Here is a 27,250-nt window from a genome sequence, read left to right on the forward strand (position 1 = left end):
CGGATATTTTCCAACTGCGGATCTCAATTATTTATTTGATAGCGCGTGATCTGTCCGCGCTACAGAGGTTAAGAGAACAGTGAACGCCGCACGAAAGGAGGCTATTTGGATCGAGCGCATGCGCATTTGGGCAAACTGTTATGAAACCGCGCAATCCGCGATTAGTTTGGGGCTCTTGAGTGAGAGGCTACTGCCAGTCTGCTGTATGCCTTCACGCACCCAAGTGGCGGAGACTGTGGGGACTTTCACGCACAGGAGGGAAGAATGCTCATTTCATTGGGTCTGACTTGAATATCATCTCCGGAGCGCTACCGCGAGGTAAGGCTGTTGTTCTGGATGGCGAAACTATTTACTTTCAACCCGGTAGTACGTTCTACTTTGCTAAACAGCGCCACCGGTTACATAAGGCGTGCTTCTCTGACCCGGTTTCTTGTTTTGGTGTCTGGGCAGGATGGTCAACTTTAGTATCAAACTCTCCTTTTTATTTGGGTGTTTTTGTTTGGTTTATTTTGCAAAGGACCCCATTGACGCCCATATTGACTGTATGGTCTCAGTTTAACGTTAAAATTGTGAATTTGCTCAAGGGTTCTTTGCACAACAGACGCATGACCTAGTTTCCATCTGTGGGAAGTTCATGGCATTTGCGTCTAACCAATAGATATGTGTGCATGTACAGTATGTACAGTACATCATCTGTTGTTGATCCGCTGGATGCACAAACTACAGAACTATTTTTAACAAAGACTGAGTTTCTAAGTGTCTAATGTATTGTTGTTGCTGTTTTTTACCTATTACATTTAACGGCGTCTTACTTGAAACATGAATGAACGTTTAATTAACGCGTACAGGTAAAAAAAAATAGCTGAGGTCAACTACAAATATTAATCAGACATGGCTTTGCATGTCCCAAAACATATTTTTGACACTGATTTTTTTTAAAGCTCCTTTTTTTCCTGGCACGACAGACTTTTGAGATAATTAAAATTCTTGTTTTTAAGTTTGACCTACAAGAAACTTGCGCAATACGGATTTTATCAAGTGTTGTCATTTGAAGCTATATTTTATTTTCATTTTTTTGGGGTGGGGGGCTGTTGCTGAATCTAACCCTTAATTCATTACACAATTTATTTCTTCAGGGTGTCCCCTAAGTCTCCATACATAGGGAAAATAAATGTTTCTTGACATAAACCATTTGACTGCTGCTGAGTCGGCCATCAAGAAATTAATGTTAGAACCATACATGTATGCAATGTTTTATTTCTCCCATGTATGGAGATTCATGAGGCACGATGTATATTGCATATTATATGAAAACCTGATGTGCTAGAGAAAAGAAAATGAGGGCAGATTCACAATCAGCTCAAATAGATGATAAGTAAGTTTACTTGCATCCCTGATTTTAAAAAATGTAAACATACTGTATACATACCTGGGTACTTAATCTGAACAAATTAGCAGTTGATTAATGTGAACCGATTGTATTCAATTTCATGATTCAGTCATCAACATGCCATCAGATGCATGTGAAAACGGCCTTAATCATCTTCATCCGTCAGGATATTGCCGTCAGCAGCCATCCTCTTTCCACCCAAACAGACGGTCACAGGTTTCATTTCATTGGATGGCTGACAAGTGACAACATTCATGACAAACGCTTCCTTGAAAAATCTGTCAAGTGTTTGTATCCCTAAACTGTGAAGGCTGAAAAAATCAACAATATGGCAGAGGAAGTGTTGACCAGTTTTTATCAGTCATTTCCCTAATGAGGCAAAATATCACCAGATTAATGAAGTATCTCTGTCAATCTTTCCATCTACCCACCGATCCATCTATGTATACAGTGCCCTCCATAAGTATTGGCACCCCTGGTTGAGATGTGTTTTTTAGCTTCCAATTATTTTATTTTTTTTCTAAATAATATGGGACCTTAATGGAAAAAAAGAGAAAAATCCAACCTTCAATACAAGTGCATTTATTCAGTGGGGAAAAAATCCCACATAAAGAAATAATTATTTGACATCAAATAATGTGTGTCACAATTATTAGCACCCCTGGTGTTAATATTTTGTACAACCCCCTTTTGCCAACAAAACAGCACCTAATCTTCTCCTATAATGTTTCACAAGATGGGAAAAGACAGAAAGAGGGATCTTCAGCCATTCCTCTTTGCAGAATCTCTCTAAATCATCCAGAGACCTGGGTCCTCTCCTCTGTACTCTCCTCTTCAGCTCACCCCACAGGTTCTCAATGGGGTTGAGGTCAGGGGACTGAGATGGCCATGGGAGGAGCTTGATTTTGTGTCTGGTGAACCATTTCTGTGTAGATTTGGCCATATGTTTAGGGTCATTGTCTTGCTGAAAGACCCAGTGACGACCCAGCTTCAGCTTTCGGGCAGAGGGCAACAGATTTTGATTTAAAATGTCCTGGTATTTCAAAGCATTCATGATGCCATGCACCCTAACAAGGTTCCCAGGGCCTTTGGAAGCGAAACAGCCCCACAGCATCACTGACCCACCCCCATACTTCACAGTGGGTATGAGGTGCTTTTCAGCATGCGCATCTTTCGTGGTACGCCAGACCCACTTAGAGTGTTTGTTGCCAAAAAGCTCAATCTTGGTCTCATCTGACCAAAGCACACGGTCCCAGTTGAAGCCCCAATACCGCTTGGCGAACTCCAGACGCTTGCGTTTATGATTGTGAGTGAGGAAAGGTTTTCTCCGTGCATGCCTCCCAAACAGCTTGTTGGCGTGTAGACAGCGCCTGATGGTTGATTTGGAGACTTTGTGACCCCAGGATGCTACCATTTGTTGTAATTCTGTAACAGTGAGCTTTGGAGATCTTTTGATTTCTCTTACCATCCTCCTCACTGTGCGTGGTGGCAAAATAAACTTGGCTCCTCGTCCAGGCTTGTTTACCACTGTTCCAGTTGTTTTGAACTTCTTAATTATTCCTCTCACAGTGGATATGGGCAGCTGCAGTTGAGTGGCAATCTTCTTGTAGCCTCTGCCTGACCTGTGAAGGTCGACGCACATCTGCCTCACTTGTATGCTGTGTTCCTTTGTCTTTCCCATGTTTAAGAGTGGATAAGAGAAATGGCCTCGGTGTCACGTCATATTTATACCCCAGGGAGACAGGAAGTGATGAATTACTAATTAAATGTTCCTACATACTCTGGTAAACTTTGTAAACTACTGTAGAAATGACAGAAATGCTTCAATTATATTTATTTCCTGGGAATTGTTAAGGGTGCCAATAATTGTGGAACAGGTGATTTGATGTCAAATAATTATTTCTTTATGTGGGATTTTTTCCCCACTGAATAAATGCACTTGTATTGAAGGTTGGATTTTTCTCTTTTTTTCCATTAAGGTCCCATATTATTTAGAAAAAAAATAAAATAATTGGAAGCTAAAAAACACATCTCAACCAGGGGTGCCAATAATTATGGAGGGCACTGTACATCCATCCATCAATCTATTTGTAATATTGTACTTTTTGATAGATGGCAATTTGTTGTTGTTGCTAAATGATGTGGGTGTGCATTTAATGGAAATGACCTCCCACTGAACATTCGGCAAGCCTCCTCGTTGCCCATCTTCAAAGCCCTCCTCAAAACTCACTTGTATTCTTTGGTGTTCGACTCAGCATGACTTAGATTTTTTCTCGATTTTACTGTCTGGTGCTTTCTACCGCCTTTATTACCGATTTGTCTTACTGTTTATTGTTAAACTACTGTACTGTACTGTTAAATCGTTCCATGTACAGCACTTTGTATGCAGCGATGACTGTTTGAAAGTGCTCTATAAATACTGTTGACTTGACTTGACTTGTTGACTTATTGTTGAACAAGCAGTTTGAAGGCATGCTTGTTACTTTGACCATACAAGATGAGTTCTCAGAAACGAGTCCATTTGAAGTTCAGTTATACACTTGGGTCCTTACTTTAGGTTGACTGGCATGAAAACAGGTAAAACTTGCCTCACCCCCACTCATCTGACAATTTGGTAAAAAAGTAGTCTGCGCACGGTGTAAAAATGCGCGCATTATGGTTTGCATGCTGCGGCAACATTTTTGATGGCACACCTATTACTGTTGTGGATACATAGGGTCACACTCAGATGCACGCTCGGGCGTATAAGGCAGTCTCCATGTGCGCGCCCCGTGCACGGCCGACTACATCATCCACAAGTGGATGGATGATTGACCTGTTTCTGCAATGTCACGCATGGCGTACTCCTTGACCCAGTACAGGATAACTAGTATAGAGAGTGGATGGATGGATTACAAGTCATTTACGTGACCTGTGAATTGCAAATGTAAATGAAAACACAGATTCATAATATTGTTGAAATTGCTCTCATTTGTGTTTAGTAATATCAGATTGCTCCTATAATTTAAAACAATCTTTGCAAGGAGATACGACTCAAAAGGTGCAAATGGAAAATGGTTGCGGACCACTTCAGGTCAAATTTCGATGATTATACCCCCTAAGTTGAAACGAGTTTGATCCCCGTGCACTAGAGGATGGATGAGATTTTGATCTAGGAATAGGGCTGCACAATTATGGCTAGTTGTATTTATTTATTTATGTTGTCCTCTTGCAATGTGATATTTTTCCTCATCAGCTTTTTTCTATTCTCAGCAGGCATGTTATTGGCACAGATGATACAGGATGTGTTGCAGTTAGAGAGACACAATTCATTCATCTTTGTCTCATCCATTCCTCAGACAAACATGGCCCCCAATTCTATCCACTGGTTTCGGAAGGGCCTGCGCCTACATGACAACCCAGCGCTCAAGGAGGCAGTGCAGGGGGCGGGCACGGTGCGCTGTGTCTACTTCTTGGACCCTTGGTTTGCAGGCTCATCCAATGTTGGGGTCAATAGGTGGAGGTAAGACTTTTTTATGTGGCTTTTATATATCCTTAAACATTGTCAAGACTACCTTCAAGCGTAGATTTTGGAGGGGGAGGGGGATATAAAACGATGACAACCGAAGCGTATTGAAAAAAAGCAGTCTTTACCAAATCTGGATTAAAGTGAGACATTACACAAACACACAGACACAGTGAAACCTCCAAAGTCAAACACCTCAATAAGATTGCTGAAACTTTGAGGAGGTTGCTGGAGCCTATCCCAGCTGTCTTCGGGCAGTAGGTGGGGGACACCCTGAACCGGTTGCCAGCCAATCGCAGGGGTCACAGAGACGAACAACTATCCATGCTCTCACTCAGACCTAGGGACAATTTAGAGTGTTCAATCAGCCTTCCATGCATGTTTTTTGGAATGCGGGAGGAAACCGAACTACCTGGAGAAAACCCACGCAGGACATGTTAAGTCCACACAGGAAGGCCGGAGCTGGAATTGAACCCGGTACCTCTGCACTGTGAGATCAAAGCGCTCACTACATATATATATATATATATATATATATATATATATATATATATATATATATATATTAGTGGCTAAGATAAGTGGACACATGAATCAATACATGAACGAAGCACAGAAGGGCAATGGTAGAGATACCAGAGGAGCCAAACATCAGCTCCTGGTTGACAGAACAGTCGCACAAGACTGCAGGTCCCGACGTACCAACCTGTGCACAGCCTGGATTGATTACAAGAAAGCCTATGACTCGATACCACATACGTGGATCACTGAATGCTTGGAGTTGTATAAGGTGAACAGGACCCTAAGAGCCTTCGTTGCGAACTCGATGAGGATGTGGAAAACCACACTTGAAGCCAATGGCAAGCCACTTACCCAAGTGTCCATCAAATGTGGCATATACCAAGGTGATGCACTCTCCCCACTGCTGTTCTGCATAGGACTGAACCCCCTAGGCCAAGTAATCACCAAGACAGGCTATGGATACCGCCTCAGAAATGGAGCTACAATCGGTCACCTCCTCTACATGGATGACATAAAGCTGTATGCTAAGAGCGAAAGGGACATTCCCTCATCCACACAACCAGGATCTACAGCAGCGACATCGGGATGTCATTCGGGCTTGAGAAATGTAGTCGGATGGTGACTAAGAGAGGAAAGGTCGTCCGCACTGAAGGGGTCTCACTCCCCGAAGGAACAATAGCAGACATTGAGGACAGCTACTAGTACCTCGGTATACCACAAGCCAATTGCAACCTCGAACTGGCAACAAGGAAAGCGGCTACGGCCAAATACCTCCAGCGAGTGAGGCAAGTCCTAAGAAGCCAGCTCAATGGCAAGAATAAGACCCGGGCAATAAACAGCTATGCCCTGCCAGTGATCAGACACCCTGCAGGAATAATAAGGTGGCCAAAGGAAGAGATTCAGACCACGGACGTTAAGACCCGAAAGCTCCTAACCATGCATGGAAGGTTCCATCCCAAATCCAGCACCCTGGGACTGTACGCAAGCCGAAAGGATGAAACATCCAAGCTCCATGAATACATCAAGGAGAAGGCTCCAACGGATGACGTACTCGGAGAAGGTCTCAGACAATGGGGAACAGAGGTTGAGGCGCTGGAAGAGGGACCATCATGGGAGGACAAGCCCCTACACGGGAAGTACCACCGGACCATAACCGAAGTGGCTGATCTCAAGAAGTCCTATCAGTGGCTAGAGGGGGCTGGCCTGAAGGACAGCACAGAGGCACTCATCATGGCTGCTCAGGACCAGGCCCTGAGCACCAGAGCCATTGAGGCCCAGATATACCACACCAGACAAGACCCAGGGTGTAGGTTGTGCAAAGAGGCACCTGAGACGATCCAACATATAACTGCAGGGTGTAAGATGCTGGCAGGGAAAGCCTACATGGAACGCCATAACCAGGTGGCTGGCATAGTCTACCGAAACATCTGTGCGGAGTATAGACTGGAAACCCCAAGGTCAAAATGGGAAACACCTCCGAAGGTGGTGGAGAATAACAGAGCGAAGATCCTGTGGGAGTTCCAGGTCCAGACTGACAAGATGGTAATAGTGAACCAACCAGGTATCATGATCATAGATAAAGGGCAGAGGAAAGCCGCTGTAGTGGATGTAGCGGTCCCAAGTGATGGAAACATCAGAAAGAAGGAACACGAGAAACTCGAGAAATACCAAGGGCTCAGAGAGGAGTTGGAGGGAGCCTGGAAGGTAAAGGTGACAGTCGTGCCTGTGGTGGTCGGAGCACTCAGGGCAGTGACCCCCAAACTAGATGAGTGGTTGCAACAGATCCCGGGAACAACATCGGACATCTCAGTCCAGAAATGTGCAGTGCTGGGAACAGCAAGGATACTGCGCAGAACCCTCAAGCTTCCTGGCCTCTGGTAGAGGACCCGAGCTGAATGAGGGACGAACACCACCCAAGGGGTGAGACGAGGATTTTTTTTTTAATGTGTATATATATATATAAATGTGTGTGTGTGCGTGTGTGTGTGTATGTGTGTATGTATATGTATTGCGATTTGAAAACAGACATGTGAAAATCAGCACGCGTTTCTCTTTTTCACTCCCCATTTTTATGAAGGATACCGAGTCTTTTGTCTGAAGTAAACCTGTACTGAGCAGATTAATAGTCCTGCCAGACATCAAGTTAAAATAATTTCTTTTTTACTATTTATCTCACCATCACAGGAGGGTAGCTGTGACAGTAAGAGGGGAAATGTGATGATGACCTTTGAACCAGAAATGGAACTCCTTCCAACATGCCAAGGAGTTTGGCGTGTCTTGCTCATTATGAGAAGTTTATGAATTATCATTACATAGGTCAACTAATTTTGACAAGCAACATGTCATGTTGATCACACGTTTAACTCAAACATTCCCTCACTTTGGATCCATCTTTCTGTCTACATTTTTACCAAGAGTAAATATGTGCCTATGTTCAACCCAATCAAGGGTCCCTTTCAGGCTGGGACGTCATGGCCAGTTCTGCCCAAGGCACTTTTATTTATTAAGCAATTAATGAAGGGTCTTTTTACCTTTTGCTTATACATCTTGTTAAGTGTGTGCTTATGATACAGATAAAAAATAACTGTTCTAATTTTTTTTTTTTACATTTTTTTCTTGTTTTCCGAACATATTTAGACATGACATTCGCAGGTATTGGATACGGCAGGCCAGTTATCTCACAAATTATTCATATCTTGTCCATTTTTTAACAATTTCTAACTAACCTAGAAAAGAAAGTCCATGTTAACAGATATTCTTCATCAATACTTTTTCCTCACTGAAGAAAAAGTGAGGAAGCAGATGTAGGTTACTGTGCCAGGCAGCGACGTACCACTTGTGAGCAGTTACGTTGTCGTGACCTAGTTGTGGCGAGGCACTCCCCATGCTGGCAGACGCACTGGCTGGAAAAGGCTGCAGGCAAAAATGATGGTCAAGGGGAAGTGCGCTTGCTCGCCAAGTGTACAACAGCATAGATTAAACGTCACGTGATCATCCTGACTCTTTACATTATCCATTTTTTGGTCGAAGTTGTAGTGCAGCATAGTGTCCTATTAAAAACACAACAGCTCCTGCAAGGCATGCAACGTCAGCCTTGCATGCCTTAATCGTCAATTAAGGCATGCAACCGACAGCTCCTGTTGTTCATGGTATGAGTTACAAGATTTCATTCAGATCAATAAATTGAACCATTGGTATTGATTACAGTGGTACCTCGACTCGCAAACATCTCTTTATACGAAATCTGAACGCTTCAAAAGGAAAATATTGCCTCTTGTTACGAAATAAATTTCAAGATGCGAAAGGTAAAAATACAATATTGGAGTGCTACTAGCAGCCCCGAGTTTCCTGAACGCAATGTAATTATAGCTGCTCTGCCATTGGCTATTACCTAGCATCCTCTTGGCTAAGAGGTACCTCTACCGTATGAGTCTATGTGTGTACAAAGATAGATATGTGTCTATGCAGCGTTCTCGTCATTCGCCCCTCGGGCCATGAGCCGCTTCTATAATTTTACGTAAATGTGAATCACCCAGAGTAATTCACATTCATCAACACTGCCTTCTAAGAGTGTGGTGCCGTGACTCGAAAACTCTTCTACTGGAGGAGGCCCTGCTGGTGTAGCTGTGGTTTTTAAATCGGGAGAATAACATGGTGAGGGGTAGCATATGACGTTCATCTTGTCTTCTTATTCGTTGAAATATGTGTTTTTTTTAATTTTAAATCAGTCTTTTATTAGTGACGAAAACAACTCTGCATGAGCTGCCAGTTTCGGCTGTCACTTCAGCCTTTGTCAGAGCTGTCACTGCTTCCTTGTGATGTGTCTAAAAAACATCCTCCTCCCATTTTAAAATAAAGTAAAAGTAAATTGAGTTAAACCTCAGTCACAGAACTGATGAAACTCTTGGTTGTTTGTCTGTATGTGCCCTATGATTGGCTGGTGACCAGTCTGGGGTGTACCCCATCACGAGCCCAATGTTACGGAGGCTATTTGACAGAGGAGTCATTCATCTTAATATTTGTGGAAATACAATATTTTATAGAGTTGAACAAAATGTAATAAAATTCAGCCATCCAGCGTCATCTGTCAGATACTTTAAACGTGATGGCTTGTCATTAGACAGGCCTAAGTAATTCATAAGCAAATTCATCACCTCACTTGTCAATATTATTGTTTAATACAAAGCGATTCAGAGAGGAGATAGAGTGTACACATGTGCACCAGCAATAAGATTACTATGCTCAGGTAAGGGATTGTATTGTGGTTCGATGGAAATTTGCAACAGATGTAGGACAGAACAGTTATATAAGGTCTGAGGTTTGATGATGCGGTTAACACACACACACACACACACACACACACGCACAGTGAAACACTAACATCAGCAGGAAGTAGCTCGTGAGGTACAACACAAGAGAAGCCAGTGAAGAATCCTAAACGCAAAAAGTTGTGAGGTATACACTCTCACGAAGCCTTGCGGTGGTGCGCTCAGGCAGATTCCGTGTACCCTCATGTGAATAAATAATATTCAAATGTAATTGGTTTATATTGTTATTTTGTGCCTCACCGCTGATATGTAATTTAAAAAATGCTTATTTGGTTTGAATCATCAGTACAGTAGACCTTATAGACCACATAAAACGGTATCATATTGGGTTACTTTCATTTTTTTTTTAAAGTAATGCGATTGATCGTGGCTGTGCTCTTTTTTTCCTTTTCTTTATAATACATTGCTGAGTTATCAGATCGCGTAATAGAAGATTCTCAAAATCAAGTGACTTGGACTGAGGTACAAAAAGAAGGATACCATGACATCCTAAACGTTAGGTGTTTAGAGCTGGCTATGTTGCTGAGAGATGTCAGAACTTGCTAACCGGGATGTAGCAGAGCGGTTTAATGTATTTGTGTTGAACGAGGGAGCTGGCCTTATTGTTCCTTTTGTGGGCATCAATTTTACATGTTTGGCCAGCGGTTCAATTTGTACGTTGTAATTTCTTGACCGCTCTGACTTAGAAGGAAGGACAATTGCAAGAAAGCTCGCCAGAAAAGGTAAAAACAGCAATAAATGAAGTTATGGTCACAAATGAAGATGTACGATAGGGTAAAGCTTCAATAACTGACCTACAAAGTAGCGAGTGAACACTGTTAGATGGATGGATGGATGGATGATTTGATGAATGGGTAAATTGACTTTGAACTAGTAGCCAAACAGCAGAAATCTGCAACGGGTTAGAGAGTCCAGAGTCACAGACTCTAAACGGGTCTGCAGGAAGTGAGATTGTCTTATTCTCAGCAGAAGACGAAGAACTCTCTTTTTGAACTCTGCATCCTCCCCTTAGTCATTGAGATTGACAGCGTCTTTACTCGGGGACGGGCTGACGGACATGGACAGAATGGCCTGCCAGGCCCCTCTTTGCTTGATCCTCATGCAGATCAGACACAGTCTAGACTGGTGACGAGGCTCTGGTTTGTAGGTCAAACGTGCATTTGTGACTTTGCACTGAAACAAATTCAACAAGCTGTTTATTATTTTACTTTATGTTAACTGTTTTGTTAAGCGCTTTGTTGTGAAAGCGCTATATAAATTAGCATGTATTGTATTGTATTGTAAGCTGTCAAAAAGTATAATCAACAGTGCTCAAGTCATGTTGTCCAACAACTTAGTCATAGATTGGAGTGGTAAAAGCTGAGGTGTTGCGTGTGGAGGAGGATGGTGATTACGTCACCAGTGTAAGTGGCATGCTGACACAGTGTGCCACTGAATTTCCAAGAAGGCCCACTGTGAGCAAAGAACAACATTGAAAGGCTTTACATTTGACAAAGGATTTTTTTTAAATGAGAAGACAAGCTTTATATTTCCTGGAACAAGCTATGTACCGGTACTCTCTGGCACTGATTTGATTGGCTGTATCGTACAGACCGATACAGTATTTAGCATTTCATGCAACATAAGAGAGACACACATTTGTTTTATGTTAGTGCTTGGTTATTCAGGTTGTTTAAGTGTAATCATGCCAACCAAGTACGGTAAGTAAATAATTAAGGCATGCAACCGACAAAGAAACTCAACTCAAGCCAAGTGGTAGAGGTACTCGTCTACTGCAGTGGCCCTTAACTGGTCTTGGGTCTGTCAGTTTTTTCCTGTTGGAGGGGACCTTGTTCTTAATTACTCTGGACAGGTGCTTGATTGATATGCTGGCTCTCAATTCAATCTGTTTAATTTTCTCCTTTTCTGTCAGGTTTCTTCTCCAGTGTTTGGAGGATCTGGATGCCAACCTTCGCAAGCTCAACTCTCGCCTTTTTGTCATAAGGGGCCAACCAGCCAATGTGTTCCCGCGGCTCTTTAAGGTGAGGCTCTCCCATAAATATCCCTCTTGGTGTCTTTGTGATTTAATTTGAAGACCTGTAAGTATTGATGTATTTGGTGCGTCTGCATCAGGAGTGGAAGATCTCGAGGTTGACCTTTGAGTACGACTCGGAGCCTTTTGGAAAGGACAGAGACGCTGCCATCAAGAAACTGGCAATGGAGGCAGGAGTAGAGGTCATCGTAAAGATCTCACACACTCTTTATGACCTGGACAAGTATGTTGTAAATCTGACACTCGACCATGATTCAAAACCTCATCATTATGAACTTCTTGACATTTGTTCGCTTTTGCCATTGGCGACGGTGTCCTCTGCTGAGAGGCACAGCTCAACACTCAGGGCTCTATTTTCATGACTAGTGCAAATCTGGCGCAACGAGTTGAGTACATCAGCGCAGAGGTGGGTTAGACCGAGTGTAAGCTGGACTGTCGGTAGTTGACACATTTGCAAAAAAGTGTGGTTTGTGCTGCGTGAGCACAACCGACTTGATTTGTCGCCAATCAAAGTGCTCTTATCATTTTCATTGGGTATACGAGGAATGCGCTGATGGTGCTTGACATGGCGAAAGAAGGAACTGATGATAATCATAATACGTTCAATTAATTGATTCTTGCAATTATTTAGTGCTCCATGAATGTGATGACTCCAGCAAGCACATCCACAAATGTCAAAAGCTGTCTGCCAATGCCCTGATCAAAGTGACTAAAACCGTGTGACTACGTGCACTAAAACTTGACATGGTTCCAGGAGGCTGAAAGTTTGGACAACTTTTGGCCACCGATATGTCTGAGGCATTGGGCACATGCCAAATGACCCAACCGTGGAGCAGGGCGTTGAACCAAAAATGAAATTACTGTCTCTGAAAATAGAGCCCCGTTAAAAAAAAAAAGATCATCATACACTTGCCTTTTTCAAACAGTCTCACCTCATCAAGTTGTTTTAAAAACAACACATTCAACCTTAACTTCAAAAACAAGGGACAAAATCTAATGCAATTATGATTCCCAGTCGAAATGCTCCTCATGCATCTCACCTTTCTTAATCATGGTATTACTGGTACATGTATAAGTCATTTAAGCGCTGCTATTGGAAATGGTGAAAACAACACAACAGTGACAATGTTTATGGTGATGATGGAATATCCTTTGGGTAAAGTATCACCCCGCAAAAAAATCCCACAGCTTATGCTCCAACATCTACATTTTACCCCGACACAGTCAGCAGCATCTTGTCTGGCCATGTAGAACTGAACTGAGCAAGGGTCTCTTCCTTTACCCCACCAGGGTTATAGAGCTGAACAGTGGCCAACCCCCTCTGACCTACAAGCGTTTCCAGACACTGATCAGTCGCCTGGATCCTCCTGAAATGCCTGTGGAGACTTTGTCAGACAGCCTCATGGCGAACTGCATAACCCCCATTTCGGAGGACCACGGAGACAAGTATGGGGTCCCGTCCCTGGAGGAGCTCGGTGAGATACACCATGAGAATCGCTACAGCGAGGAGTAACAAAAATATTGCACAAACGGAATAAAAAATAGAATGCAATTACTGTAATGTAATGTAAATGCAGTGAACTTTCAGAAGTCACAGACAATACATGGCAAGAGCTTCTTCTCACATTTGATTTTTATTTTAATTCACATATTCAAATTTTCAAAGCATTTTTCACATTACACATTTTTGAATTGAGATCGTTCTAACTTTGACCGTTTGTAAAGAAATGTTTATCTCATGATTCAAGTAACAGTCTAGCATTGTTGATTGTCATGCGAGTGAAAAGAAAATGTTCACATAGAGAAATCACAAAACACTGAAAGCGTGGGATGTGGGATGGGCTCCATGTCACCTGTGACCCAGAACAGGATAAGCACTAGAAAATGGATGGATGTTCTTTTGGGGTAGCTAAACATCATGCTTGAATGAAGTCCACGGGTCACGCTACTTTTTTTGTCTTGAAAGTCCATGCTGGTCTAAATCTGACTATTGGATTAATTGTGGGGCAGCTCATCTTCCTCTGAGCTTCCATCCAGATGTCTGCTTTCCATTCACAGATGGTTTAGCTCGATTGAGAGCAAAGGCTTACCTGCGGCCTTCTGCTGCCTCCACATGGGCCAGTCTTTCACTCTCAATGTAAGGTGTCAGTAAAGTACAGTATATTTCCGGTTCCTAATTCTTTGCGAGCAAAGGTCAGGCTGGTTGTCTCCTAAATTATCCTTCAAAAGTCACGCTGTTAGCTTCTGTCAGACCACACTGACACAAGGAAGCCATCTGCTGCTTTCACCTGGATGAAGTGCAAACTGTGTACCCGTTCTGAGAGCAGGATCATCATGTGAAATTGTGTTTATTTATATCTCCACAACCAGGTGATAGTTTGGACACACAATTTCATTCTATTGAATAAGAAGCAGTATCCAAGCTTTTGGGTGGTAGTGGATTGCTTGAATTGACGACGTATACCCAATGCGCATCAGATTGTTAGCATTCATTTCAGCTGGTAAACATGATTTGAGGTATAAAAGCAAAAGTTATGAATGTGGTCATGAAACTAATTGAACTTGTATCATACTTTTCTGCAACGTATTGCTATGTTTTTATAGTCACTGATGACAGTTGTCACACATTTCTTTCATAGCGAAATAGCTTGCAATTTCTCCACGGAAGTGATGGTACTGAGGGAAATGTGATGATCACCATAAGACATACTTTTTTTTTTCTTACAATGTACAAAAGTGATAGATCTGTCTTTGATGATCAGTACAATTTGGTATTCAGTCAATATAAAGAACAAATTTGACCGTAAGCAAATCAGAGGTCCACCCAGTGTTCTTGAATGGATTCGGCTTCCATCTTATTAAGCTGCATTAAGATATGAAATGACTGAATCAATTGTTATTCATGTCTTCAGGCTTTGACATCGAGGGCCTGCCGACAGCTGTCTGGCCGGGAGGAGAGACGGAGGCGTTGACCAGAATAGAGCGACATTTAGAAAGAAAAGTGAGTATATTAATCATCTTTTTGTTGTTGTTGTTATTCATTTGTAATTGTGATTAGGCAGACTTACCTGAGTATCCACAAAGACTAACACTGCATTCCAGAAAACTGGGAAGTTTGACATACTCGCATTTTGAGTTTCTCAGGTCCAACCTCAATGTGTTCAAGGCAAATGTACAAAAACGTGGCTGACAGCTGTGTAGATGTAGAACACACACACACACACAGTAGTGTAGTTGAGTAATGACTCCTCCTTTGATTTGTGTTTCATCGCACTTTTCCAAATCAAAGGCCTGAAATTTTGTTTTCCCCTTTTTCTGGAATGCTGCGTCATGCCATGTCCACAAACACGGGTATTTTTAAAAATGCGACCAAAAAACAAACATCTTTTTCGTGCAATTTGATTTGCACTGAAATTTGAGGGTGCTGTACCCTGCCACAACTCAGCTCAATAAATAGCCAAACTATTTTTTTCTTTTTTTTGTGATGCCACCTGGTGCTTTAATATGTGTTTGCATTTTGATGGAGGGGTGGAGAAGCTTAGTTTTTTAAAAAACCCGTGCACGAGTGGACATTGCCTTACCGTTGGTTGCTGTGGGATGCTCTGCACCTCCCCTCCCCTGTTCTCCTTGTGCACCTTGCAGGCGTGGGTGGCAAACTTCGAGCGTCCGAGAATGAACGCCAACTCACTGCTGGCCAGCCCAACAGGCCTTAGTCCATACCTACGCTTTGGCTGCCTCTCGTGTCGCCTTTTCTACTTCAAGCTCACGGACCTGTACCGCAAGGTGGGCAGTTATCACTGAGATCAGAATTGCTTTTTTCATCGCTGAGCAAAAAAAAATACTCTAGATGGTTCAAGAACGTTAGATACCAAAAGGGGGTCATGCATGGGTGGAGGTGGAATTAAATTGTGGTACAGCTCAGGGAATGTCGAAATTTTGCAATGAGGTATACAGGATTTGGAATAGGTTAAGAATCAAAATGGCCCCCTCTAGTGTCTATTACATTGGGGAACACAATGTTTGTTGATTTCTGTCTGACAGCTTTTTTTAAACACATTTTTGGGTGTGCAATACAAACTGACCTAAGTCAAGTGTTTGAGCTTCAAAAATATAATTAGCTTCATAAAATGAAATCGAACTTACAATAGTGTGCCCATTGTTACAAAGTGAAGTGAAGTGACTTTGTAGTTTTTAAAACAAACAGTGGTTGAAGTTTTGACACTTGCATGACAGTTAAAAATGTTGCACTGAGATTTGGTGTACAGTTAAAAAATATAATTACCTTACAATACTGAAGTCCAGAGTTAACAATGATTTGATAATGGTGACAGTTTTGGTGGGAGAGTTCTTTATTTGTTCATTTTATCTGTTGCAAATGTTCTACTTGAACTCTGCTTCCAATATTTTCTTCTCAGGTGAAAAAGAACAGTTCCCCTCCTCTCTCGCTTTACGGACAGCTACTGTGGAGAGAGTTCTTCTACACCGCGGCCACCAACAATCCGCGCTTCGACAAGATGGAGGGGAACCCTATCTGTGTCCGCATCCCCTGGGACAAAAACCCTGAGGCGCTCGCCAAATGGGCTGAGGCCAAGACAGGTTTCCCCTGGATAGATGCCATTATGACTCAGTTAAGGCAAGAGGGCTGGATACATCACCTGGCTCGCCACGCTGTGGCATGCTTCCTCACTAGAGGTGACTTGTGGATCAGCTGGGAGGAAGGAATGAAGGTAAGCTATCATTGGATTTGAGCTTTGATTGAGAGTTGCAAGTGAAGGTTCCTTCACTCATTCAATGCCAAAATGTAAAAATACTTTTGCAAAAACCCTCATCTAGTCCCAAAACGTATAAGTGAGGCCTCGCTCTTAACGTGGTTCACCTTCCGCGGCTTCGCTGTTTCACGGATTTTTTAGTACAGTGTTTTTGATGCTTTTAAACAGTGAATCGCATTCTGCATCCTTATTGGCGAAGGCACTGACCGTGAACAGTCTCCGCACCTCGTCTTTGTACATACATACCCCACAATGTCAACGAAATATTCTGGACCCGCAAAAGCACCTGAGGACGCGCTCAAACAATATTATTTTACAGGACAGTAATTCCAAAAATTATTATAGTTATTTGTTGAAAACGTTTGGGGGGTTTTTGTGCTTGGTCCTGAAAATAGGTTTTGGTCTTTAGTGTCATTGTATACATAGTTCAGTATTGTATAATAACTGTAAAAACTTCTACTACTACTTCACGGATTTCACCTATCACTGCTTCTTTTTGGAACGTAACCCCCGCGATAAACGAAGGATTACTGTAAATAAATTTTTGGTGTATTTTATTTTTTTCAAAACGAAAGGCTTCGCACACCTCCCCGATCAGTCTGTGAGAATAATGAAGGCTGTGCAAATGAGTTCAGTATTATGAATCGCCACTAGATGACAGGAGTGACTGATCAGATCTTGGTCCACATATCTTGTATGTGGGTGTGGGACAGCGATCCTACATTAAGTTTGTGGTGCCACAGGTCTTCGAGGAGCTGCTTCTCGACGCCGACTGGAGTGTGAATGCGGGCAGTTGGATGTGGCTGTCCTGTAGTTCCTTTTTCCAGCAGTTTTTCCACTGCTACTGTCCCGTGGGCTTTGGCCGGCGCACCGACCCCAATGGTGACTTCATCAGGTGGGTACCTCTCCTGGAACAGGTCGTTGATATGAACAAGAAAAAGTTATTCCTTCAGACCAAAACTTTTTTTTCCTTTAAATGACAGGAAATTATGGTTGCCATTTTCCTGTACTATATTTATTCATTGTAACTGTATAAGGCAATTGAGAACACATTCTCATTTGCAATTCCGATGTGGTATAAGCGTATGCATATGACAGCCTGGGCCTAAAAGTATAACAAACAAATATTTAGATAAATATTTATTAATATTGGACTGACACACTGGAACCCCCCAAGGGCAAACATAATCTGGTCCAGTATACTAGTGTATCACTGATTGATTAAGATTGGGAAAACCTTCCCTTAAGAGATGAGGGAAATAGAAAAACTGTAGTCCGTTCCGGGTTCGGATTGTCGCACTCATAAAGCATTTGTGAAATGTACCAACTTTAAAGCAACATAATATTCTTAACTATCATACAAGTGTGATTACTAGTCAAGTCAAGCCAACAGTATTTACAGAGCACTTTCATAGTACCAAATATCACTGTTATCATAATAACCTAGCCACTGCCGGTCAAAAGCCTAGATAAAAATGGGAGGCTTTTATCAGGATGGGCTTCTGGCATAAACACTGTGCCAAACAAACTGTGAGCGACTTATTCTGATTGTTGTCCCTATTTGGTCAAGACAAATGTTGGTATATACAGTATAATGATCTAAATATATTGCAAAACTTATTCCCCTCCATATGCAACTGAGAACAAATTAAAATTAATTAAGATGTTAGTACCATTTCTTGATCATTCCCACACACACGTGTGTAAGCATTGTCTCTAATCTGCGTATCGAATCTCTCACTGCGATTGCAGACGTTACATACCTGTCCTCCGTGCTTTCCCCGCCAAGTTCATCTACGACCCTTGGAATGCACCTGAGTCAGTGCAAGCGGCTGCCAAGTGCGTCATCGGCGTGCACTACCCGAAACCAATGGTGCATCACGCCGAGGCAAGCCGACTCAACATTGAGAGGATGAAGCAGATCTACCAGCAGCTGAGCCGATACAGGGGGTTGGGTGAGGACACATCACGTTATGGTTATGAATATGATTATGAATAATAATACCTTTCAACACAAAGCATAGAAAGTGTCAATTCAGTTCATGCTAATATCTTGTTAAGTTAAATATGTCAGTGGCATTTTACATTGACTTTAGCATTAGCACTGATGCTATTTTTGGAACCATGCATGAGTTATTTTGGGATATACAATGAGTGTAATTTTGTTGTTGTTGTGTGTTTAATTTAACATTTAAGTCCTACTGGAGTGTCATTAAACAGCCTAACGTACATTCAGAGAGAGTAGAACCACAAGGATGTCTTGGTGGGCAAGCAATGTGTGGTACAGTTTTGGTTCTTCTTGGTTTTACTTTTTGGTGCTTTCTACCGCCTTTACCGATTTGTCTTACTGTTTATTGTGCATGTTAAATTGCTCCATGTACAGCACTTTGTATGCAGCGATGGCTGTTTGAAAGTGCTCTATTAATACTGTTGACTTGACTTGACAATCAGGGTACTTCCACACCGTTGGGAACTCAACATTAATTGCCCAATCAGACGTCGTGGAAAAAAAGACATCTGACTGTGTCAACTCACTATTTTTAACTCATGTCTTCCAAACCAAAAATCTCTGATTGTCAGAGATTATATCAGTCTGTTTTTTTGCCTAGGCATTATGCTAATCAATATCATTTACAGCCACTCTGATACTTAAATTCCATTTCTTTGCATCTTTCAGGCCTGCTGGCATCTGTTCCATCCACCAATGGCAACGGCAACGGAGGAATGATGGCCTACTCACCTGGAGAACAACAGCCCGGGAGCAACAGCAGCAACAATAACAATCCCCCCCATAGTAAGTGTACAGACAGTCTTTTTACACCACTTCACATACGGGTGGTACAGGTGTAGACGTGCAGTCAGCTTCTGTGGTGTTATTCTAGTGTCTGTAATGTCAGGCAGCTCCGTCTCTACGAGCAATGGCAGCGGAAGCATTCTCTTCAACTTTGACAGCGAAGAACAATCGAGCCAAGGACGACAGCCAGTGGTGACGCAGCACGGTGGGTCACGTAATCTGCTGTGTTTCTGATTTAACGATCGATTAAAGGCTCTCCATTAAAAATCCCCATGTTGTAACTTCATATTAAATCATTGTGGTGAAAGCATACCTGTATATTAGGGTAGTGTGACGTGGACTCAAACTCATATTCCAGTATACAGTGTACTATACGGTAACTTTTTATCTTATAAATGTGAGTGTAAAATTATACAAGCATTTATGAATGGGTTATGTAGTCCCCTAGCAAACCAAAATGAATAATAATAATAAATAAATAAATAAATAAAGTTGCAAAGAAAAAAAAAGTCCAGGTCTCAAAACTCAAAATTTAAACTCGGCACTCTATGGTGCACACTCGTGCAAACAAACAAACAAACAAAAAAGGCGTGCATCTATTATACATTTTTGATATGTTATACACTGAATCATACATGCTTCGTTTGGCTGATTGATGTGTGTCTTTTTGCTCAGCTTGCTGTGTATTACTTTCCCTCTAGTTTTCTCTGCTGTAATCAGTGATGAAAGTCTTCCGGATCTTCAAATTTTCTTCAAAATTTCTCCGGAGAATTGAGGAAAAATTGCCTAAAATTAATCCTGATATCAGTTGACAACAATGGACGAACACGTGTTTGAGTTCATTGTTTTATTTCACGAGCGCAGCCATGTTTAGGCACGAACACTAGTAACAGTAAAGAGATTTTCATCTCTTTATAAACACACTTGCTAAACCCCAGTGAAACGAATAAAAGACGCCGTGGACAAGACGGTTGTTGTCGTAAAATATATATTTGGACAAAAAGGGAAACACACAAATTGGCATAAAAACCTGTCCGTCCGACTTCGCGTGTCGTCTCGGCTAGCTTAGTTTAGCTGTTGTCGTATGCCGTGTGTGACGTTGGTTGCGTCGGCGCTGATTAGTTGAAATCAAAAGACGCGCTTGAGTACATGTTTGCGCTGACGCATGCACAGCAGAAAGCGGCGGACTATACAGTGAAACTCCTCTAGAATGAAACCTACATGGGCGAAAATACCCCCTAATGTGAAAAAATCTTCATGCATTAACACCGTTCCCATTCTACTGCCCCCCATATGACGAAAAAAAACCCTCTTGCGTTATACGAAATAATTTTCTCTGCTCCAGCCTCGCGAAGACATTCACTACAACGAAGTCTAATCCAATAGCGACCTCAACTGCTTCGTTCGGAAACGGCAGCAGCAACCACCACACTGGTTTACATAGTGAACGATGTTTATTTCGGTCAGAGCTGCGAGTTTCCTGAACGCAACATACTCATAGCTGCTCTGCCATTGGCTTACCGAGCATCATCCTGGCCTCCGATTGGCCAAGAGGTCTGTGTCACTGTCCATGTGTGTAGATATTGAATCCGTCGAAGATGGAGTGGAATGCATCCAATTAGCTGCTCAGAGTAAATTTCTTATGGCTCGATGGACATTCAAATAAACAAACGTTTCCTCGTATTACAAGTAAAGCATTGTCCTCGAAAATGCTTGGTGTGTTGCATGATTAGCCACTCCCTGTTCTCCTTTAGTGATAACAAATCGTTGCAGAAGTGTAGCTAATTTGCCACCACAGAGACGAGGATTCGTGATTTAGAGGAGCGGTTCTGAACCACATAAGGACCGTGTTTATCCACGCTGGCTAGCCAGGGCAAATTAGATTTTTGAGGACAATAAAATTGCTTCATCAATGAGGTTCTGCGCACCGGCAAGTGAAATATGTAACAGTGGGAGGGGGACTCCTCTTCAGCAAGCATGCATCTTGACGTGCAAGTCAGATGTGTGACTTTTGACATTGTTCTGCAGGTTACCATGCAGTGCCAGAAAACAACGCAACCGTCACCAATAGCCGACCGTACCATGAGTTTGCTGTGCCTCAGCACCCAGGTAGGGATGGCACATACTAAAATAAGTCACCAATGACTAAAATGGCAACTGACAAAGTGATTGGGCCATATGGACAATACTTTGAGGTAGTATAAATATGCCACAATACGTTTTGTTCATATTGCCGCTGTCCATTGGGTGTGCGTGTAGCGCCCTTTTTGTCAAGGAGCAATAAAACACTAAGTAGATAGAAATGTTTTTACCGTTGTTGCTGTATATTGTATTAGTCATATGAATTGTTGGTTCCCCTTAGTGTGTGTCGCAAGATAGTTTGAACACATTTTTTTCACATAGGAAGATATGGAAATGAATCTGTTGATGGTCACACTGTCAAACCTTTTTATTTTCAGGACTGGTTCACATCAGAGGCGGCATCACAGGAAAACGCGAACGGGAAATGGAACGTGAAGGTTCAGGGGAAGAAGATCCGTCATCTTGCTCAGGCCACAAGATGCAGAGGCACAGTGCAGAGGTCAGTTGCGAGAATGCAGGAATACGCCAAGGCTTTTTTAAACATTTGTCACACGTGACATCAGGACATCAGTGACTGAACATTGATTGCCATGTGGCATCCGAGGAGCTAAATGGAGGTTTCATTGGATCCTGCACAAACAAATGACAACCTGATCAGATGACTATTAAGATAGACCGTATATTTTTCAACAATGTTCTTTTGCACAATAACATCAGGGCTGCGCCTGTGTTTGTTTGTCTGATCTAAGCAGGTTCTGTAGTTCAAAGCTTTAACAACATATCTGCAAACAGAGGGGAGCTACTTTACTATTGACAACTTTACAATTTGGTCGCTATTTTTAAATCGTAAACAATACAACAAGATGACGATTCATACAAACCTACAAGTTGTTCCATCCATTACAAAAAACAAAAAAAAAACACTATTTGAATATTTGTAAGGGGCTGTGGTTGTTGCTGTGCCAACAAATATTTATGGCCAGGCCACCAACCACTTTAGGGAGAGGGAGGTGCTGGGGACGGGGCTTCTATGCAAATGAACTGTTGCTGTGCTCACAGCGAAAGATCCAAAACACTAACTTGCTGCTGTGAATCTGGAATTTCTCCATTGCGAGACTAATAAAGGTTTTCTTATGCAAAACAGTGGTGGTGTTCACCCATGGAATCCATCAGTAAAAGGAAAGAGGACTCATTTTCAGTTCCAAAACGTTTGCATTTCACTAACCGTGCCTAATGAATGTACTGGGTTTGTTGGTCTAAAATGAACACGTATCTTGTTCCCATCACACGTACCGTAGCAGGATGCAAACGATAATGATAAAAGGAATCCTCAGACGCATTTGTCTTCAGGATACATTTGTACTCAATTTAAATGTTTACCTGGTGTGTACCTGGGGGAAAAACATGAAAGAGACATAACAATATGCAACTTTTAATGTTTGTTATGTTTACATTGGCATTAGCTAGCTAATACTGCACTGTCCTACGATAGTAATGTGTCACCAATGTGGTGCCCGTGGGCAGCAGGTAGCCCTCAGGGGACCATATTAGTAGCCTGTGGGCCCGTTCTAAAAATAGCTCACTAGTGATGGGACATTTTCTCGGAATGTTGTAGAAGTGATCGTTTGGAAATGTAAACAATGGAAGCGATTTATAAAAATACAGTGTTGTCTATTGAGAGTTATCTGTTTCGTAATTCTTGTGAGAAACGATCACCATGATCAGTGTCTTATCATTAATTATGAATAATAACGTACAAAGGTAATTTGAGCAAATTTGTTATTTCAGAGTTGTATACTATCAAACTGGTAGATAGACCTTGGCATTAAGCGGTACCCCAGAAGTAGCTCCCAGTTTCAAAAAGGTTTGCTAATCCTTGGTTTATTCGAAATAGAAAAATTGAAAGAAAATAAGGTTGATGAAAAAAGAAAAATTGGAATATTCATGTCGTTCATTTCAAACTAACGGTGTCAAAATCTGTGTTATACAACCCTCATATTCAAGGTACAACTGTAAACGTACAACCACAGACATTTGCAGGACAAGAACAGGAAAGAAATATAAATCCTACTGGAGCTGTGACAAAATGCCCCAGGCTAACTGATAGAGAAATCTATGAACAAAATTGTATCATGTTTAAAGTTTCGGTTAAATTAGGCATGTCTGGACATATCATGTTTAAAGTTTCGGTTAATTTGGGCATGTCTGGACATGCTCAGCGCAGAGGCGTCGGCCGTTTGGGCGGAAGGCCTTTTCTTGGGTAATCACGTCAAAGCAAGGGGGCGAACGGATGTAAGAAGACTAGATTCAATCACAGAGTGGGAATGAACAAATTGGGAACAAAGAGTTGTTGAGTACCAATAGAAAGTTTGGGAACAGCTGTCACGGCCAGGTGATCATTTGTCATCAGCAAAGTCTGTGACTTGTGTATTCGGGTAGATCAGATCATTACCGAGAGGCCGGGCCGGGGGGCGCGGTATGCAAATCTCGGGGGCAGTGTTTTACTTGTATTTTACAATAAAAGTTCGAACCGGCGGAGAGGGAGCTGAGACTGTGATCGCGGAGCAACTAACCGTCGTTCGCTCTCAGAGGCCCGCTCCCGCCGATATTGAAGACAATTTTCCTGTGCGCCGAGTCATTTCTTTAACTTTGTCCGAGAAAATCTCTGACACTAACATATCGGTAGCAAGTACAGTGTATCATTAAATTTCAGTGGCACAAAAACTCTGAAATCTTAGATTTTTAAAAAGTCTTCCACAATGACATATTCCTGTGAAAAAAATATTTATAGTACATGATACACAGCAGGGATCACCAACCTTTTTAAACCCGAGAGCAACTTTTGGGGTATTGATCAATACAAAAGTCTACCAGTTTCATACACACTTCTAAAATAACAAATTTGCTCAAATTATATTTAATTATATTCCTAATAAATGATGACAACCATCATGTCAATGATTAATCACAATAGTTAAGAAACAGATACTTAACAATATGCAGCTCCAAAAATGTTAGTAAACTTTTTTTTTTTTTTTACCGAGCCACTCCATTTTTGCCCATTGCATCAGTACATGGCTAGAACAATGCCTTTTTGAGTCTTCAATTTTTTTCTTGTGTTGCTTTGTGTCCTACAGACCACCTAAAAGGACGTCGCACAAGAAGAAGTCGACATTGGTCCACTGTAACACACATTCTCAGTCAAAACCTGCCAGGGTGAACACAAAGGTGAAAATGTGATTCAAGGCTCAGATTTTCCAAGGGAGTGTGGCGACCTCTGACCTCAGTCATTTTCATACCTGCAAAAAATATCAACAAACAAAACACATCTATTTATTTGCAATAAAAGTACAACAAAAAAATGACAACCCTAGCAAATGAGCCCATAAATATCTTCATTTATGGGAGCATCAAGTCACCATTCTTTGCTACGCCTTATCAATATTTATGTACATAAAATACTTTTTCATGCATATTTCATGCTGGGAACAGAATTCCTCCGAGTTGCATCTGGAAAAAAAAACAGTTTAGCATTAAACACGTAACACGTTGTGGTGTTGCGGTAAGACACAGATGTCTAACTCGAGGCCAAATTGTATTCACTTTTAAGAACACTGATATATCGCAAGCGTTTTTGTAACCTTTTAAAATAAAAACAACATTAATTAAACAGTTTTTGACTTTTTCGGATTTCTGAAGTAGTTATCCATCGATTTGTTTTGTATGTGTGATAATATGAAGTAATCATACATTTATATGGCTTCACAGCGCTCTGAGGTCAACTACAATGTAGCGTGTAACAAAAATGAATTTGACACCAATTTGCTGTCGTCAGGCGAAGTGTTTATAAAGTCAAAACAACTATATTTAGAATTGATGCAGTCTAATTATGATTACGGATAGGTTATCTTATCAATGATCTTGGCAGCTACCAGCAATATTGGGTTGCATAGGATGATGTGTTTGTGTTTGGCTCATCTGATCGAATGAAAAATGAGACATGCCAGGTATTGATACACAACTGTATATAAAACCCCAAACATTTTTTTCTAAACCCTTTCAAAAAGTCATGAACAATTAATTAGCTTTTGCCACCTCCCGGTAATGTCACTTTTTTTCGAGTGACCATTTTATGAATCATTGCCCTGTCACATTTCCAACTCGGTGGTTCCCCTGATGTTGTCACTTAAACGTTCTGAAGACCAGTGACACTTGAGCCTGTGCAACATTTTCAACAACACAAAACTGTTCACAGACCCCCACTTGTTAAGATGTTTTCAAGGACAAGGATCATCTCCAAGGTTCCCTTTTTTCTACTGTTTCATAATAAAACAACCAAAAAATAAAAGAGAGACAAATTGTGCTTGAAACAAACAAACATTCCTCACAACCAAGTCCAGCCTCCCGATGAAGGACGACAACAGCGCAAGGTGTGACAATTGATATCCCCAATGTGTTCCAAACTGACACTGTAGGAATGGTGCCAGAATCCAACCAATAGCAAACCTGGCTGACATTGGCGACCTGGATGCTCTGTGGATACATCGGAAAGTCCGCTGCTGTGGACCGGAATCGAACCCAAGGATGTACACATCCACCCCAGGCCCCATGTTTGATGCAAGATGATGTTTATGCTCCACAAAACACGCTTCATGATCATTCAAAAGGACACTTCAACAGGTCTGCTCGGCGCCCCGATCTGCAGCCACCTGGGGCGGACGACACATTTCATTCAAAGGCCTGCCCCTACAATGAGACTTGACGTGCAAAACACGCGTCAGACTTGTATTTGGATCACTGATCAGCTTCAGTGTGTCTGTAACAATTCTCCAGAGGCCAACATGGGACATAAGTCTTATGGCGTTCTTCAAATGAAGTGTTTTCTTCATGGCGCTTTTCTTAGTATTGAAACCTGATTGTTTTGTTGATAACCTATAGATATGATAATGCTACATACTGTATATCATATCCTTAGTCATCCAAAATGTTCAACACAGAATGTTTCACCCTGCATCGCATTTTTCACTTAAGGTTTGTTTCAGTTTTATCCCCCAAAAATGCAGATTGGGGCAGCAGCAGATCATGTTGCGATTTCTAGAGACTTTTTTGGGGGGTGGGGGGCGGTGTGTTGTCAAACTATTGTGTATTATCTGTATCATAATTCTTTGTTCTCTTGAGAATTTAAACGAATTGTGTAGCTTTAATCGCAGTGAAAGAGAAAGTCAATGTTTTTTCTTTTACTTTTGTCATCCCGCAGCCCAGTATCACACAACGGTGGAGGAATGACATACGCGTCCATTTCATTTCACCAGTTGTCTGTGTCTCGCCTGAAATGGGGCTGGGACGTGGCGCGAAATTCCTCTGCCGATGCCATCGACTGTGTCCGTAAACTGCTGCTTGTTCTCTGTCCTGCTTTGTGATGTGAAAGGCCTTGTTTGTTTGTAATTGATCGCTATCATGACAGCAAATAAAAACGGTTTCGGCGCGGCATGTTTTCCTTTGAATTCTTTTACGGATGTTTGCACCGTCTGCGATTGGCTGACTACCAGTTCGTGTACCCCCGCCTACTGTCCGAAAACGGCATCATCCAGCAATGCAAATGCCGTTATCGGGAACGTATTTAGAAAAAGCAGAATTAGTATTCTAGACCTCAAATGGCAGTTTTTGGTTATGTATTTGTCTGTCGTGTTGGAGGTTCAGATCGGAAGGTAAAGCTTGGTTTGAAATGGAAGGAGGAAAAGAGCAGTACATTTTCATTTCTTTTACAAGCTTACTTTCAACCAGGGGCAAGCTGCCGATCGTGAATTTCAAGGAAATGTCTTTTATTT

General features: G+C 41.8%; 1 protein-coding gene across 2 annotated transcripts; it reads left to right on the forward strand.

Moving 5' to 3' along the window:
• The first annotated feature begins 116 nt into the window (after positions 1 to 116).
• Positions 117 to 26,912, forward strand: LOC127596669 (cryptochrome-1-like). Of its 2 annotated transcripts, none has more exons than XM_052059447.1 (15): positions 117 to 318; positions 4,729 to 4,892; positions 11,658 to 11,766; positions 11,858 to 12,000; positions 13,068 to 13,252; positions 14,690 to 14,778; positions 15,420 to 15,560; positions 16,193 to 16,504; positions 17,290 to 17,441; positions 18,299 to 18,501; positions 19,224 to 19,340; positions 19,429 to 19,545; positions 21,369 to 21,449; positions 21,800 to 21,921; positions 24,560 to 26,912. In XM_052059447.1, exons 2-15 carry the CDS (start codon positions 4,735 to 4,737, stop codon positions 24,566 to 24,568), a joined length of 1,938 nt encoding a protein of 645 aa, XP_051915407.1. In that variant the 5' UTR covers positions 117 to 318; positions 4,729 to 4,734; the 3' UTR covers positions 24,569 to 26,912. The 2 variants fall into 2 exon arrangements, with proteins under 2 accessions (XP_051915407.1, XP_051915408.1); XM_052059448.1 differs by having other exon boundaries at positions 19,444 to 19,545.
• The last annotated feature ends 338 nt before the right edge of the window (positions 26,913 to 27,250 follow it).

This window comes from Hippocampus zosterae, chromosome 2, assembly GCF_025434085.1.
Source record: "Hippocampus zosterae strain Florida chromosome 2, ASM2543408v3, whole genome shotgun sequence".
Lineage (NCBI taxonomy): Eukaryota > Metazoa > Chordata > Actinopteri > Syngnathiformes > Syngnathidae > Hippocampus > Hippocampus zosterae.

What these genes read in the sequence shown, in the direction of transcription:
- LOC127596669 (XM_052059447.1), top strand. Translation starts at nt 4,735, where the DNA reads ATGGCCCCCAATTCTATCCACTGGTTTCGGAAGGGCCTGCGCCTACAT. An exon ending in GCTGGGAGGAAGGAATGAAG is followed by an intron (nt 16,505 to 17,289) that starts GTAAGCTATCAT and finishes GTGGTGCCACAG; the next exon opens with GTCTTCGAGGAGCTGCTTCT. An exon ending in CAATAACAATCCCCCCCATA is followed by an intron (nt 19,341 to 19,428) that starts GTAAGTGTACAG and finishes GTGTTATTCTAG; the next exon opens with TGTCTGTAATGTCAGGCAGC.